Source organism: Felis catus, chromosome B3, assembly GCF_018350175.1.
Source record: "Felis catus isolate Fca126 chromosome B3, F.catus_Fca126_mat1.0, whole genome shotgun sequence".
NCBI classification, from domain to species: domain Eukaryota; kingdom Metazoa; phylum Chordata; class Mammalia; order Carnivora; family Felidae; genus Felis; species Felis catus.
In genome coordinates this window covers 76580897-76595925 of record NC_058373.1, presented here as the reverse complement: position 1 = coordinate 76595925, position 15029 = coordinate 76580897, and the positions used below count along the sequence as shown (strand labels likewise).

Genomic DNA, 15029 nt, shown 5'->3' with positions numbered 1-15029 from the left:
TTACCGACTGAGCCACTCAGGCACCCCCAAGTCTATTTACTTTTAAATGTTGGCTCCCAAATGGAAATACAGTTCTGGCAAAATAAACAAGGCAGTCAGTCTGTAACCTCTCAACTATATAAATCAAGCTCAATTCTTTCAAATTTCAAAATTTATTTTGCATGAATCACAGGGATTCGTGTAAGTCTCTATTACAAAAGAATACATTCACTATTTAAAACCATGTAAAGAATTTAGGCTCACAAATAAAATGTAAAGCCACTTGAAACTTTATGTATTCTTTAAAAATATGTATTTCAGTACATTTTATTCTTCTACCTTTGGCTACCAGTAATACATTAAAAGTCTATAAGGGAATATTCTCTCCAAAATAATAGATTTAAACTTAATTTAACTATTTAACTCCTTAGAAAATAGACATTTCCTTGACTTCTTAATCATATTTCATAGTGTTTTCAAATTACTCTTACAGAAAGTCAGAAACATAAGGATTCTTAAAAACAATTTAATAAAATCCTTTATGTTTTGGATGAATAATATCCAGAAAGGGCAAGTGCTTGTCCAGTATTATAGATTGTTAACAGCAGAACTAAAAATCCTTTCAAAAAGCATAAAGTTAGGAGGTAACATTTAATACTCCAAATTGAGAATGTGAACAGACAGAAGTACAGAAAGCATGTGAAGAAACACAGCACATGTAGTAAATTGAAATATAATACTGGTGTACATGCACACATACCTGAGTGAAATTTACTAGGTCTAACTAAATAAGCTTAGTCTTATTTTTAGTGGACATTCACTAGTATCTTTATGGTTGGTAAAAGAGTTTCCAAGTTGTTAACTTAGGAAAGAATTCTGGATGGGTGCCATTTGTGAGCATCTGGGGGAATTTCAAAAAGACTTGTGGCAATGGACAGAGCTGGTGTCCAAACCTTCAGTAGTAATTAAACTTAGTATCTGTCATTTATCTCTGTTTTGCAAATAAGCTGGGAACTCAGAGATTTCTCATCGACAGAAAAATAGGAATTTAGTGGGCAGTTCAATATATAAAAGGTTTTAGAAACTGTAAAAGATGAGAACTCTGCTTCTAACTGTCAGAAGAGCTGACAGGATTCAGACAGATTCCAGCAGGGAATGATGGCATTTTCTATCAGAACCACAGAGCTGCTGCAGAGACCAGGACTGGATATTAATGTAGCCAGTATGAATTTGCTCCACATACTAAGTAGCAAGCTTCTTTTGTCCTAAAACAAACCAAATCCTCACCATATGGAGTTGTACAGAATTATATTTGTTGTATTTAATGGAAAGAGCTATCTTCCTTCCTAGGAATATCTAAGGATCTGGTGGGCATATAGTTGCTATCTGTCCAGAAGTTGGGGGCATGGGATGTGGGCTGGTCTTTATGTTACGGCAGTCATTATCTTATGTTCCATGATAATGTTATTGCATTTCATCTTCTGCTGTATGCTGGACACTGATCCACTGACACTCTCAATAAGCTTGCATGGTTACACCACTCATTGAGCGCAGGCTCAGCTGTCGAGACCTATAGTACTGCCCTGTAGGCTGCAATGCTGAGTGGTTAGTCTTTCACAGCATCACTTAGTCATTCTCCATTAAGAGAGCTGCATGCAAGAGGACTCTGACATTTTACAACTCCCTCTGTATCTCGGATACAGTCACTTTCCCCTTCTCAACTCTCAATACCAACATTTCTCTCCTTCTTTTGAACGAGTCTCTCTTGCCTTAAAAATTCTTGGGTGTTCCGGGGTGCATGGGTGGTCAAGTCAGTTGAGATCAGGCTTCACTCAGGGCATGATCCTGCAATTCGTGAGTTTGGGCCCCATGTCGGGCTCCCTGTCAGCATGGAGCCTGCTTCAGATCCTCTGTCCCCCCCTCTCTCTGCCCCTCCCCAACTTGTGTTCTCTCTCTCGAAAATAAAAAAAAATATTAAAAAAAAAAAAAAAACAACACAAACCTCTTGGGTGTTCTTCTCCAGTTACCTAACAAAACAATTGTTGTATTAGGGACCTGAAACAGAAACCTTTACATCGTCCCACTTAAAGCAGAAACTTCAGATTCAGAATACTAAGTCTTGGCTATCTTCTGATAGGAAAAAAATCTCTCTCATCTTTAGAGTATCCTATATTCGAAGGTGATACAAAGCAGATAATAGCTCAATAAATTCCTAACACACAAATTCAGGTAAAGGAATTCAGTTTCATTTAAGATAGAACTAACTTTATAGCTGGTCAGTAAAAATGCTTCAGACAAACGCATGATGTTTGGGTCAGGGGTGAGGTGTAAGGTTGTGTTAATAAAATAAGCAATTACAATCTTTGAAATTAGTTAGGGAAATATGGGGCCATGTCCTAGCCCAAAGATTTGGTTGAAACATAAAAATTATAGCTTGGGACTGTGTGTGGGGTGGGGCAGAGAGCAAGAAGTAAACCTGAATATTAAACTGAAAAATTTATTACCTAGCTGTGGGGATATCTCAGATCTATCTTCAGCTAACAACACCTGGATAAACATGCCACCATGGCATATTTGAAGTAAGAAAAAGGGGAGCAAGCCGTGGTGTTTCATAAACATACACTAACTAAGCCATTTTATGGATAAAATTCAGTTGTCATGATACAGGGAACACTTCAAACTTTTATTTTTCTATGTTTTCTGTTTTGTCTTTTCTTAAGTTTCCTACAAGTTCTATTAGAAAAATTCCAATTTTTCCTTAGTTTAGGGGGCAAAATGTCTTCTGAGACCAAAGCCTAGGCATAAAGAAAATCTGAGTGTTCATGAAGTTGAAGCATGGTGGTACTACCATTCATTTTGGCTTAGCGCTGTAAGAAGAACTAATGGAACAAAGAGGTGAAAATCCAGAATGAGAAAGTTTGGAACACTTGAAATATCTGTCCCTCAGCACCATATGATTTTCCCTCATGTGGGATAGTAGGGCTTCTGGAAAATGGGGGATATAGAGAGTCATTTTGTAGGCTCTGAAATATACTATGTATATGGATATTGATAATTCTGTTCAATCTAAAAGAGAATCTTGCCATCTACTTCCTTATGTTTCTCTTCCTTCTCTATCCTCCTCCTCAGGTACCAATAAACTCTCCTAAATTTTAATTAAAAAATAAATTATTGTTAATATTCAGGTCATTAGGAAGTTATAACTATGACCCTCTGGCTTCTCATGTCTTCCACAATACATGACAAGAATAGTTAACACGGTGCTGGGACAACTGAATTTCCACAAGTAAAAGAATAAAGTTGGAAACCTACTTCATATCATACACAAAATTAACTCAAAATGAATCAGTGATGTAAATATAAGACATAAGATAAAATTCTTAGAAGAAGACATAGGAGTAAACCTTCATGACTTCAAATTTTGCAGTTGATTCTCAGATATGACACCATAAACAGAAACAAGAAAAGAAAAGATAGGTAAGTTGGACTTCATCAAAATTGAAAACTTTTGCATATCAAAGGACAGTACTAATGAACTGAAAAGACAATTTTACAAAGTGAGAAAGAATATTTGTAAATGATATATCTGGTAAGGGACTAATATGCAGAGTATATAAAGAACACTTACAACTCAACAACAAAAATAAAAATGTGCAAAGGACTAGAATAGACATTTTTTTTCAAAGATTACAAAGGTTATACCCGTGAAATGCATAATTTCTGAAGGGAAATGTAATATACTTTTTCTTAAATATTTTTATTAGGAATTAAAAGCTAAATAGAAGCATTGCATGTGAGTGGGGTGATGTATCTGTGTATATAGTATTCTTTGTTCTATCATTGTAGAATATCTACATAAATATGATAAATATGCTCTCATTCAGCATATAGGCTATATACTTTTTGTTCAATAAACAAATGCTTATTATATTTCTAGTATAATGTTTTTGAGATTCATCCATGTTGTAGTATGATTAAGTACTTCATTTCTCTTTATGCTTAAATAATATTCTATTGTGGAATGGTATATATGTTACATGATTATACAAAATTTTGTTATTCCTTCATTAGTTGAAGATTTGGGTTGCTTCTACTTTTTGGCTATTGTGAATAATGCTCCTATTAGAACTTGTGTAAAGGTATTTGTTTGAAACCTGTTTTCTTTTGGGTAAGTACATATCTAGGAGTGGAATATCTGGGTCATATGAAAATTCTATGTTTAGCTTTTTGAGGAACAACCCAACAGGGTGGCTAAAATTCACAGTGTAACAGAGTACTGAGAGAAAAGAGCCACAGAAATAGACCTTCAGAAATATGAAAGGTTCTCCTTGGGTCTTCAGTTGAATACTAACCAGCAGATGTACTGGAGGAAACTACGTAAGGAAACTAGGTACAGGGCCTGGTGCTCACACAGAGCTGGGACTAGTTCCTGCTCCTTGTACCTGGAATGGAAAACCTCATAATTCACTGTGCATCAGCTAGAGTATTAAGAGGGTTTTGCCTAAATTGTGGGACAAGATTATCCCTAGATTAGGTGGTGATTTGGTCCCACCTCATAAAGCAAGACTCCAAAATATTGGACTGTTTCCAATAACCACATTCAAGGACAGAGCTCAAGAATATTTGTAGAAATGAAACACAAAAACACCCAGCATACAACCCGGTAAAATTAATAATGCTTGACATCTCACAAAAATTACCAGGCATGCAGAAAAGCAGGACAGTATAATTATATTGAACAGAAAAAATAATCATATCAGGAATGACACATACTATAACCAATAAGGATATTAAAATAATTGTAACTGTCTTCCATATGTTCCAGAATCCACAGGATTTATTCAACATATTAAGTGGATACTTGGAAGATATAAAAAAAAAATCTAACCTTAATTTCTGGAGATGGAAACTATAATGTCTGAAATGGGAGGTCTACTAAAATCTTACTTGATTCATATACGTGGAAAATTCTATGTGTAACGTCCTGAAATCTGACTTGAACCACCAAAATGGAGTGTCATGGCCCCTCAATCAAATTCTGGACTTGAGTCAATTTACAAATCCAAGAGGGGGAACTTGAGAAAGGACCCTGCTATATTATAATTCTTTTTACTATAAAATTTTTATCTTGTGTGACAATGAGCTCAGACTCATGGAATTCAGCTGGCTTGACAGGACTGTGGATTGCCCTTTTGAAAACTCCATCATGGTATCAGCTAGGTGGCAATACCTTGTGAGACTGGGGCAATGTCCCCTAGGTTGTGGTCCATGCTCAAATCAGACTTAACATATTGGTGCTCTTTCTCCCATAACCAGGATTTATAGATCTTTAAGTTGTAAATCCAAGGGCTGGAAATGGGAGTGGCTCCTCTTACGATTGCCCTTGGTCTAGAGGTCTTATTGTTATTCCTTCATTAGTTGAAGATTTGGGTTGCTTTTCCAAAGAAAAGAATGCATCCACCAGACAACAGAATAAAGAATCTATTGAACTAGAAGTTGAGGCTGCCATCTGGCCACCTTGGGCTCCTCAAGCCTCTGAATCAACAGGATGAGAAAGGAATTACTGTGCTGGCTGTGGTGACTGATCCTGTCTCTCAAGGAAAATTGGGTGCTATTATACAATGAGGGTAAAGAGGATTTTTCTTAAATACAGGAGAATCCCCTAGGAGATCCCCCTAGGGCATCTCTTTCAATTCTCATGTCCTTTGATTAAAGTCAGTGGAAAACTACAATGACTCAATTCAGGTAGGATTTCTAATAGCTCCAGAAACTTCAAGAATTAAGATTTGGGTCATCCCAGGTGGCAAAGACCCAGAACCAGGTAAGGTGCATGCTGACAGCAAAGGGAATACTGAAAAGATAGAGAGAAGGCTCCCACGCGGGGCTCGAACCCATGAACTACGATATCATGACCCCAGCTGAAGTTTGACGGTTACTGAGTGAGCCACCCAGGCACTCCTAAAGATTTTGTATCCTCTCCTGGGGAAAGAGGTTGGAGGGCTAGCATATTTTTAGTCTTACAGGGGATAGTTCATTCTGTTATATCATTATTTGCAATATGCTATGATTTTGCTAGTGTATTTATTTGGTGATTGAAAGTGGTTTAAGAAGCTGTGTATGGTGTCAAGGTGAAAAAGAGTTGTCTGTGATGGCTTGGTGATATGTCAACTTAGGTTGAACTACATTTCTCAGAATTCCTTGTCTAGTATATTTCTAGCTAGGGTAGTCTACAAGGAATATTATTTGGTGACAGTTGGAGGACAGAGAGGAAGCAGCAGCCACTTTGCAGCAAATACACAACTTCCTCCAGCTATTCAATCAAGCAATAGTCTAGGGCCTGATGTGAATGGATTTTGGAGATGTGATTAGAGTTCTAATTTCCAGTTAACCAAAAGGGAGATTACCATAGGTGGGCCTCATTTAATCAGGTGGTAGCTATCAAAGCAACTAGGTCTCTGAAAATCAGAAACTTAAAGCAGTTGGGCCTGCAATTGCTCTCCCTCCCCCCTGTATTTTCCCTTCCTGAGTGACCATCTGTGGACTTTGGGCTTGTTTAGCCAGAGCCCACAGCTGTGTGAGCCAATTCCCTTAGTATCACTATCACTATCTATCTATCTGTGTGGGTGTGTATAGAATAAAAATTTTTTAAATATATATCCTAGTGGTCTGCTTCTCTGGTTGAAGCTTGACTGATAGAGAATTAAAAGAGATTTAAGTAACATATGAACCAGTTGTATTTATTGGGTAGAGGTTTAAACAAAATGTAAAAAAACGTTGTAAGACCATTGAAAAAAAAAGTTAAACACAGACCAGACACTTGATAGCATTAAGGAGTTTTTGCCAATTATTTTCAATATAATAATGGTATTTTGGATATTTACAAAGGATATAATGTTTTCAGAATAAAAATGTAATATTAGATAGTTAGAATTTGCTTCAAAATTACCCCAAGAAAGAGGTGAAATGAAATAAGATTGACCAGGAGTTTACCGTTTTGAAGGTGGGTATACAGTACATGGGATCCATTATACTCTATCATCTCCTCTTGAATAATTATGAATTTTCCATTATAAAATGGAAGTTTAAGAAAAAAACAGTTGTCTTAAAGCCCCCAATTTGACCTTGAGAAGAAAAGGCTAAGTAAAGGCACATTATGCATTTACTACTTTTTCTACTCCCACTACAGACATTAGATAGAACTGGTATACCAGCCTGTTCTTCTCTCTCTGTCTGTCTGTCTCTCTCTCTCTCTTTCACACACACACACACACACACACACACACTTCTTTCTACGCCAAATGCACATAAACATCCATATATAAAACGTAGGTTTGTTAATAAGTAAGTCTATGCATTCTCAATTACACGAAATAAACATGGATAAAATAATTTAGAATTACATGAAGTCAGTTAAACACTTCTGACCTACCATAGAAATGCTTACAGAGTGAAACCAAAAGATTAAATAGCAAGGCAGAATCTGGCAAGGTAGAGTATGGTAATGCATTTTTTTTTTTAATATACAAGGAAACCAATTTCTTCTTGTACTTATAAACACATGTAACATTATTATAAGACAAATGGAACTTTCTATTACTTGACCTATAATAAACAGTGGAAATAGAAAACAACATTAGAAAGAAGCCTTGACCAGAGACATTAAAAGCTTGTCTGGAAGTCAAGAAGGACTAAGACTTATTTTAACAATAGGAAATAAACCCAGAGAAAATGTGAATAATCCATAATGTAAGTAATTCTCTGATGCTGTTTGTGGGTCCAATGTTTATCATCTGAAGATGTATTTCTTTATATTTATAATGTCTCATTTATTATTTCTTCAATTCACTTCATCTTGCTACATACAGTACTTCCGAAGAAGACTTGTCCTATCAAAATGATTGTTTCCATGTTAAAATGTGAAAAAGTAAAATTTAAAACTCTATCCTACTACTTTCTACCTCTGTTCTTGATCTCTGGTCTTAGCTACAGCTAAGAATAGTATAGGTAGGGAATTAAAACATCATGAAGAGTAGAGGATATGGGGATGTACAAATTTTTTATACTACAATGCAATATGAGTGAACTATGATAAACATTTATATTACACTTGGGGAAATTGACATATAAAAGAATCCAATGAATAAAAAAGATTTTATGGTTTATAATTGGCAGGCTAAAACAAAAAGTCAAAGCTCTTGAGTATTATTAAGGTGACCATTTAATTTACTGTTCAAACCGGGACAATTTTGAAGGTGTTGAACATTGCTCTGGAGCATATGGCCTAAGCCAGGACCAGAGCAAATGGAGACTCAAGATCACTCCAGGCATTATAAGAATAAATGATACTGATTCTTCAGATGAAGATGTTTTATGCATGTAACAGATAAGTAATTTCAACTTAGTTGATATAATATATGAATATTAATTATGGTTTCCTTAATCTTCTTTTGAAGTTCTTGTTTTTCTTAATTTTTTCTGTTTATCACTCTATCCTCTTTATCATTTACTGTTTTACTCCAGCAATTCTTCATATTCAAATGGCTTAAAAGATGAAACGGTCACATTTTGAATTGTGGTGCCAGTAAAATATCTTTAACTATAGACTTCAATGAATGATTGCTTTTAAAATGCAAAAACATAGAGAATATATCAAATATACTCTTTACCGTACCAAATTGTTTTCCTTGGTATATTATTTTCCATTGTGTCTAAAGCACATCTTCAAAATGTGTATTATTAACAGATTTAAAAATACATGTTAATGCACACAGTATGTACTTTGATGTTGACAATTTTCTTTGTAAGATTCTATGAATGGTCATAAACATACTGAGATAGAAATTGGTTTTTAGAGATGTAAAGAACATCTACCAACTCTCCCATTTTATAGATTAAGAAACTGAAAATCAGAGCAGGCAAATGAGTTACTCTAGGCCACAAAGTTAGTAGGTAGAAGAGTCAGAACCAGATTATCAGTTCAAGGTTCTTTTTTTTTTTAACTTTTTATTTTGAAATAATTCAAAAAGTTGCAAAGATAAAAATTCCCTTATAGCCCTCATGCAGATTCTCCTAACACTTATCTTTTACATAAACGTGTACCAATTATCACCAGGTTCTTTTTATTGCACTGTGTAAGTGTGAGTTCAGGTTTATTGTCTTTAAGGTAAGTGCGGAAAGATGTATTTCATAATATGTAGAAAAATGCTAGAAAAATTATCCATCTATTACAGACCAAGGAAATATACTCAGTGCCAAAAAATTTAGGATTCTTTCTAACATTAACATATCTCTTTATCTACCGGGATGACATAATCGCAACTGGAATATTAAGGCTTGGGGACTTTTTGGAATAATGCTAATAACACATTTATGTTTCTATATAAATTAGGGTGAGCTTTCATATACTGTTTCATAAACATATTCACCAACTGTGAATTTATGTGATTAAATACATAAACATAAAAGCTGTTTGAATTTTTAAGAAGATAAAGTTTAATAAATCATTTTCTAAGAAGTACAATCTCAGAAAAGTATTGCTAATCAATATGTCTATTTATAGAACTTGTTATACAACCCCAAGATGTGGGATTAGGTGATAAACTCTTCAATATATACTTGCTCCTATTTTCTTTGTGGTGAATTGGATGAAAAAATAATCAGAATATGTACATTGATTCTTCATGTCTTATCTTAAAAAATTAAAATGTATTTTTTAAAAACAGAAAAAAAAGCCCAAATTATTCAATCTTATTATAATCAATGGTTACAATATTTGCATTGTGAAAATTATAAAATCTTAATTTCCTCGGTATCTTAAGCTTCCCAGATTCTTTCGTATTTATTTGATCTTTCCAAAAATGCCGTGCATTAATAGTTTTCTCATTTTCCTTTTTCCTACATTTATGTTGATATTTGTAACAAACTGTTATTGCCCAACCCATATCTCCTTGCCCTAGCGTTTCAGAGCACACTGGCCTGATTTTCCATAAAGGTGGGGGATGTGTCCACAGCAGGGTGTTAACTCCCTAGCATTGCCAGCCTGTGTAAAGGCAGAACAGATTCCAGCTGCCAGAGAAAGTCCTCAGAAAAAGATGCAGCTCTGGCAATTGGAAGAGTGGCCAGCAAGCATTGAATTCATAATGTACCCAAGGAAAAGACCTCCATCAATGACTGAAGGGAGTTGGTGCATATATATCTGAGTTTTCTCACATTTTGAGTGGGTTAATTCTGAAGCTACTGTTTTAAATGGTTTCTTAGGAATCCCAGTGAGATCAAGCTCTGTTTGCTCACAATGTAACTTGCTTGGGTAATTCACCCTTCATTGCCTTCCTTCCATTCCCTGTCTCACTTCCCCAAATCCCTACTGTTTCCTGAAATCACTTTCTAAAATACACTATTTGCACTTGAATCCTTAACTCAGGATCTGATTTCAGCAGAACACAAATTCAGAAAAGTTTCCTAAAGCATAGACTGAAAAGATACTCATGTAGAGGGAATATTTATGTTCTATAGTTAACAGGATTTATTGTAGGAAAGGCAGGAGGATGGGGACAAATGGGTTTAGGAATATTTGTGGACATCAACTACCTGCGTTGTCTCTACAAAGCCAATCATTATTACTGAAAATAGATTATCTTGTGTCCATATTACTCAGACTAAAACTCAGGAAGAAAAAGAACCTTACTGAAAGTCAATAAAGACTAGGAATTTTGTTCTTCAGATTAATATCATTTTCTATCAGAGTTGCTTATATTCATAACTCATCAACTAATTAAGCAATGAAAAGTATACACGTTCTCTTGTATCTTATGGTATTAGAAAATAACATTAAATTTGCAGTGCCAATTGTTTGGTTAATTAAGAAAATAAAGTATTTCTTTTCAGAGAATTAAAAGGTCAACTATTTCTATTATATTTTTCAAAAAGTTCATTCAAACAGTTTATTTGTACCCTAAGAGGTACAGCATATTATAAAGTGGGAGCTGCTTTTTAAAAATTTCCTCAGGTTTATTAGCTGGTAAAAAAAAATGCAGGACAAGAGATCAAATGTTTATGTCTGTTTAATCAGAATGGTGGAGGTATATAGTGTGAAATGGAGAAGTATCCTTTCTTAAAAAACAAGAAAATACAAGAGAATAAAGGCTAAAAGGTACTCTCTGATAACCTTCATGGCCAAATCGTAATCATAGCTAACTGACCCTTTGAAGTCTGAGCAGGTCTTAGGATAGTCTGTGTAATTCCTGGCATGCCAGAGTTAAATAAATTATTGGCAAGCATGCTATCCACATTTAAAATCATACCTTCCGCTCCTAGGCCCCATGGAATGGTGGGTAATATTTAAATATTAAGTCTGAAGAAGGAAATAAAAGAAGGGTCAAATAAATAGCATAAGAATACAGTGTCATGACTCTCAGTAAGCTTAAGTCTATAAGGCAATTTAACTTAGCTCACTTTCAATTTAACTTACACATGGCAATGACAGATATTTTCTAAGATATTTTAAACATATTTTACTCATTTTTAGAAATTTGGTAACGTCAGTTTCCAATTCTCCGTCTTTTCCAAATTCAAAACTACATGATACTGAATACTTTGTCCAAGCTTTAATACAATATAGCTTTGAACTATCTTCATTTTTGTATTATCTTTGTCTCCTGTCTTTTACTGTTTTAGAACAATATAGTAGCAAACTCCAGCCCTTTTCCAATTTTTTATTTAAAAACATCCTTGCATATTTTTGGTACACTTCACAGAACACTTTGATTACACAATGTCTGGCATCAGCTTTTTCTATCTTGACTACCACATCCTTATTCCAAACCCTGATTTTCTTTCATCACAGCTCATTTTTTTGTTGTTGTTTTAAATCCAGTTCCGTGTATAAATCCTCTTTATTCTGGGCATAAAGGCTGTATCATGGTTTCCTATGACATCATAGATCAGATAAAAATTCTGGACTTTTAAAGGTTCGTAGACTTTTGCCAGTTATATACTAACTTACCTGCTTTCCCTTTCTTTGAGGTCTCAGCATTTCTTCTTCTCTGACTTGAGGCAAAGTGTTTTTCATACTCCAGATAAACTTTTATTCCCAAACTAAATGTTATTTTTTCCCTTGTTCAGCAGACTATCATCTATCTTTCATCACTTAAAAAGCACCAGAAATCCCAACGCCTCCTAGATGTTCCTTGAAATAAAGGACGCTGTGAGGAGGGTTAGTATTCTTTTTCATTCCCTCCTCAATCAGGAATTAAATTTTATTCTATTCGCTTTGGTGATTGCCTCAGATATGCAGGTATTCTTGGTTAGAATATCATAGAATTACAGTGAAGTTCTTTATTATGCTAGCTTTTACTAAAGGCATCTTTCAGGTTGAAGTGCTGTAGTGAAAAGTACAAGGAAGGAGCATCTTTGTTCTAGAAATGTAGCGAATATGTTCATACCTTTTCACATCTTTCAATACATTATCTCATTTGACTCATAAGACCTATGGGAAGCAGCGTTACAGCCCCTGCTTTCAGTGGAAGGAACTGAAGCTTCAGTGTCCTGCAATATTCCGAGAGGATAGACTTTGAAATCAGGAAGACCTGAGTTTGAATTATTGCAACAATGCTTATACCTGTGCGGCTTTGGATTATTCATGTCTCTAAACCTAAACTGCCTCGTAAAATAGGTACAGTAATAACTATATGATACACTGCATGTAAAGAGCATCGCATGTAAAATGATTCCTTGGCACATGGAAAGCACTTAATAACCAGCCAACATGTTAAAGGATCTGCCCAAGACACTTTTAGAACATGCCTGCAAGGAGGTGAAACCAAGATTTCGGGCTCCAGAGCCCATGTGTTTCCATTATCCCTAATTCCTAGCGCGCTGATTAATTAAACAACTTGATAGATGACCTTGAGCAAAATACTTCACTGAATCAGTTTACTCATCTGTAAACTGAGTCTTTTCAGACTTTCAATCTATTGCAGCTACGATATTTTTTTTTCTCTAGCCTTGTACACTTGATGTTCAGACTCCTTATATATCCAAGATCTGTATAATCATAAGCTGTGCACATTGCAATGAGTTTCATTCCTATATTCATACTTAGTTCAATAATTAGTTTTGTGTACACTCAGCTGTTGCCTGTCTTTAGTCTGCTTACCAGCGCCTCTGAGGGGAAGACCCATACCTAGCTTTATTTATATCCTGGCTTGCTCTCGAAAGGATTAAAGGCAGCGAGCGACACTAGAAGTTCCCTAACGATGTTACACAGTGCTACCAATAAATACTCTTTTTATGAAATCGCCCCGTAGAAAACCGCCGATGAGTTAAGATGATGTCTCTTACCTAACTCTTAAAAATAAAAACTAATGTACCTAGCTAGAAGTCCTGGAAGCATATAGTTAAGGTTCTTTCTTCAGCCTTCACGCTGTCTCACCCGTTGTCAACGGTCACTCGAATGCCCTTCTCAGACTAGCCAAAATTGTCGCCACTCCAGCCCCGGCTTGACCGAGATCCCACCCCGCCCCTTCATTCCCTCTCATACCCAAGTTTCCTGATTGGGAAGGGGCCTGAAGAGCCTTTCTCACATTCCCATTTTATTGGCTGGCACGGCTGTCAGTAATCTCTGCTTCCCGCCTTCTAGCCTAGCGGGTTTCTTGGACCCCTTGGTTTCTGCGACAAGCCGCTTACGTTTGCCTGAGCCGTGTTGCCGGGGACCGGCGACCTTTCACCCCTCCCTTCCCACAGGAGCGCCCCAGCCCCCGTCCCCTCCCCCGCCGCCTGCGCGCGCCCCCGCGCACGCGCTTAGCCCGCGCGCACACACGCACGCGCATACACACAGCCTCCCCCGCCCCCCCCCCCCCGCCAGCCCCCGCCTCCGGCGGGGCCCCCTCCGCCCCCGCAGGCTGAGGCATCAGCTCTGGGAGGCGGCAGCGGCGGCGGCGCTGCTGAGAGGCAGGGACCGGAGCGCGAAGTGTGTGGGAGTCTACGAACTCAACCCCTCTCTACCCTCCCCTCGCAGCCATCCCCCTCCCTCCCCGCCAGCCCCCCCTACAAGCGGGAGAAATAATGAGCGAGACCGGGCGGCAGCAGCAGCATCGCCGAGCAGCCCAGGCAACGGCAGAACCGCTCCGGCAGCGGCGGCGGCGGCAGCACCAGCAGCGGGAGCGAGCGCAGCGCTAGCGCGGCGCGGGGACCGCCGCGCTCCTTCCCGGCTCCTGCCCTCCTCCGCCGCTCGCTCCTCTCCGCATCCACCTCCTTCCCCTCCTCCTGCTCATTCACTCTTTCCCTCACTCTCCCCTCCTCCTCGGCTTCTCCCCGCGCCCCGCCAGCCCTCGCGCTCTCCCACTCCCTCTGCCCGTCCTCCCCGCTCCCCTCCTCCCGCTCATTCACTCGCCCCTCTCCCTTCACTCTCTCCCCCTCTCTCCTTTCTTCTCCTTCTTTCACCCTCCGTCTCTCACACCCCCTCCATTCCCCTGTCTCCTTTCTGACACTGCACTGCAGCTGCTCCTCAGCCCTGCCCCCTCCCCAGTGAGAACAAACCAGCAACATTGCTTTTTTTTCCTAAAGAGATTTCTATTGATCCGATTAAAAAAAAAAAAAAAAAAAAAAAAACCTTAAGAAACCCCAAACGCAAAAAAAAAGAAAAAAAGCCAAAACAAAAGGGAGAACCTTCTCCCCGTAGCAGCGGCAGGAACTGCAAACATGATGGCGGCAGCTCCCATCCAGCAGAACGGGACCCACACTGGGGTTCCCATAGACCTGGACCCGCCGGACTCGCGGAAAAGGCCGCTGGAAGCCCCCCCTGAAGCCGGCAGCACCAAGAGGACCAATACGGGCGGTGGGTATCGCTTCCACCTCCCCGCTGGCCCCATCCCCCGCCGCCCGCCCCTGCCTCCCTCCCTCCTGCCGGCCTCCCTCCCTCCCGCGGCCCGGACACCTCCGGCCCGAACCCGGCGGCTCCCGCGCCCCTGCCCCGCGCCCCCTCCCCTGCACCTGCCCCGCACCTCGCCGTCCCGGACACATTTCCATTTCTCTGTTTATCATTCATCAAAATG

At 38.4% G+C, this 15029-nt stretch overlaps 1 protein-coding gene and 1 long non-coding RNA gene across 32 annotated transcripts in view; one reads left to right on the top strand and one right to left on the bottom strand.

Annotated features, from left to right (window-relative positions):
* Positions 1-13725, bottom strand: part of LOC102899317 — a 582165-nt gene extending 568440 nt beyond the window's left edge. For 25 of the 30 annotated variants that reach the window (XR_006599459.1, XR_006599462.1, XR_006599457.1 and 22 more), the window contains exons 1-2: positions 13347-13725; positions 11280-11329 (exon numbers count right to left, since the gene is read on the bottom strand). This is a non-coding gene — a long non-coding RNA (uncharacterized LOC102899317). The other 5 variants (XR_006599441.1, XR_006599463.1, XR_006599451.1 and 2 more) reach the window with 4 other exon arrangements.
* Positions 13726-14252: 527 nt separating this feature from the next.
* Positions 14253-15029, top strand: part of NOVA1 (NOVA alternative splicing regulator 1) — a 149770-nt gene continuing 148993 nt past the window's right edge. For both annotated transcript variants that reach the window (XM_019832884.3, XM_003987526.6), the window contains exon 1: positions 14253-14812. In XM_019832884.3, the coding sequence (XP_019688443.1) occupies positions 14677-14812 (136 nt within the window). In that variant the 5' untranslated portion in view covers positions 14253-14676. The remainder of the gene's footprint in view (positions 14813-15029) is intronic.